Raw genomic sequence first — 1,137 nt, 5'->3', positions numbered from 1 at the left:
TCACTTCTTCCGGAAGCCTCCGAGGGCAGGGAAAATCGTGCACTGAATGCCGAGCGCGGCCTCGATGGGCGGGATGCGCTCCTTCACAGCCGGCGTCAGATTCCCAAAGTACTTCCAGCCGATCCACTTCACATGCTTGTTCATCGAGGCGAACCCTGTTCCTGTCAGAGCCGGGTCGGCGAAGGCCATGCAGTGATGCGCCTGAGGGTCGACGAACAAAGGTTGCTGGAAAACTAAGCTTTGGGTGGTGCGCCTCGATCCAATAATAGCTCGGCGCATACTGCAGTGCGTCTCGATCCCACCCATTTGTGTTGCACCTGCGCGTCCTCGTCGTCGAAGGTCTCGAGGAGGTACATTTTTTTCTTGTCGCCACTAATGTAGAACTCCTGCGCATTTGTGCCCGGGCACTTGCTGCGCTCGCAGGCCGTCCACTCATTCACTGCCGCCTTGAGCGCCTCAAAGTCGCCGGTGATCTCGAGCTCGAAGAACGCGGTCATAATGCGCTGCGACTGAATCGCGTCGTCGTAGGTCGCAAGTGGCTTTGCGGCAGGAATGGCAGCGGCGCCCATTGTGCTGCGAGCCTCGGCCATGTAGGCTTGGGCTTGTCGGCTAGAGCTCTATACCCCTCGACACTAGCGCTGAGCTCTCCTGTACCGGGAGCAAAACGAGATTTTTTTACAATTATTTTAACCCCTCTTTCACACGACAGTGTGCCGCGGGGTCCTGTGAGCAGTCTGTGAGTCAGAGCCAGAGAGTGTTGTGTGGTGGATTCGTCAGTGTCACTGTCCCCCGGGGGGGGTCCAGTGTAGCTCTCGGCTCGTTCGAAAAAAGAAACCGTTAACCCCCAATAACACTCTTATCTCTAAATAAGCATTAAGGTTATGCGCACAGTCTGTTTCGCGCCCGCAGGGCCCGCAGGCGCAGACCGCTGAATTAATCGTAATCGCATGCACACGAATCACGATTCGATCTTCTTGGGCAGCAGCTGGTTGGACAGGTCCTCTCCGTGGCCTAGGGAGCCGTGGCCGCCGTGGCCCCAGGTAAAGAAGGCGCCGTCGGCGGTGAGGGCGAGGCTGTGCGACCCTCCCGCCGACACAGCGTTGACGCGCTGGCCAGCGAAGGCCTCGACCTTCTTCG

General features: G+C 58.3%; 1 protein-coding gene across 1 annotated transcript; it reads right to left on the bottom strand.

Annotated features, from left to right (window-relative positions):
• EMIHUDRAFT_200613 (hypothetical protein) lies at positions 1–590 on the bottom strand (the record flags this gene model as incomplete). The annotated part of the gene is made up of 2 exons (XM_005790507.1): positions 1–201; positions 303–590. 2 exons carry the CDS (start codon positions 588–590, stop codon positions 1–3), a joined length of 489 nt encoding a protein of 162 aa, XP_005790564.1.
• Between the last annotated feature and the right edge of the window lie 547 nt (positions 591–1,137).

Source organism: Emiliania huxleyi, assembly GCF_000372725.1.
Source record: "Emiliania huxleyi CCMP1516 chromosome Unknown EMIHUscaffold_12, whole genome shotgun sequence".
Taxonomy (NCBI): domain Eukaryota; phylum Haptophyta; order Isochrysidales; family Noelaerhabdaceae; genus Emiliania; species Emiliania huxleyi.
Note: the sequence above shows the minus strand (reverse complement) of the source record. Positions and strands in the feature narration are given on the sequence as shown.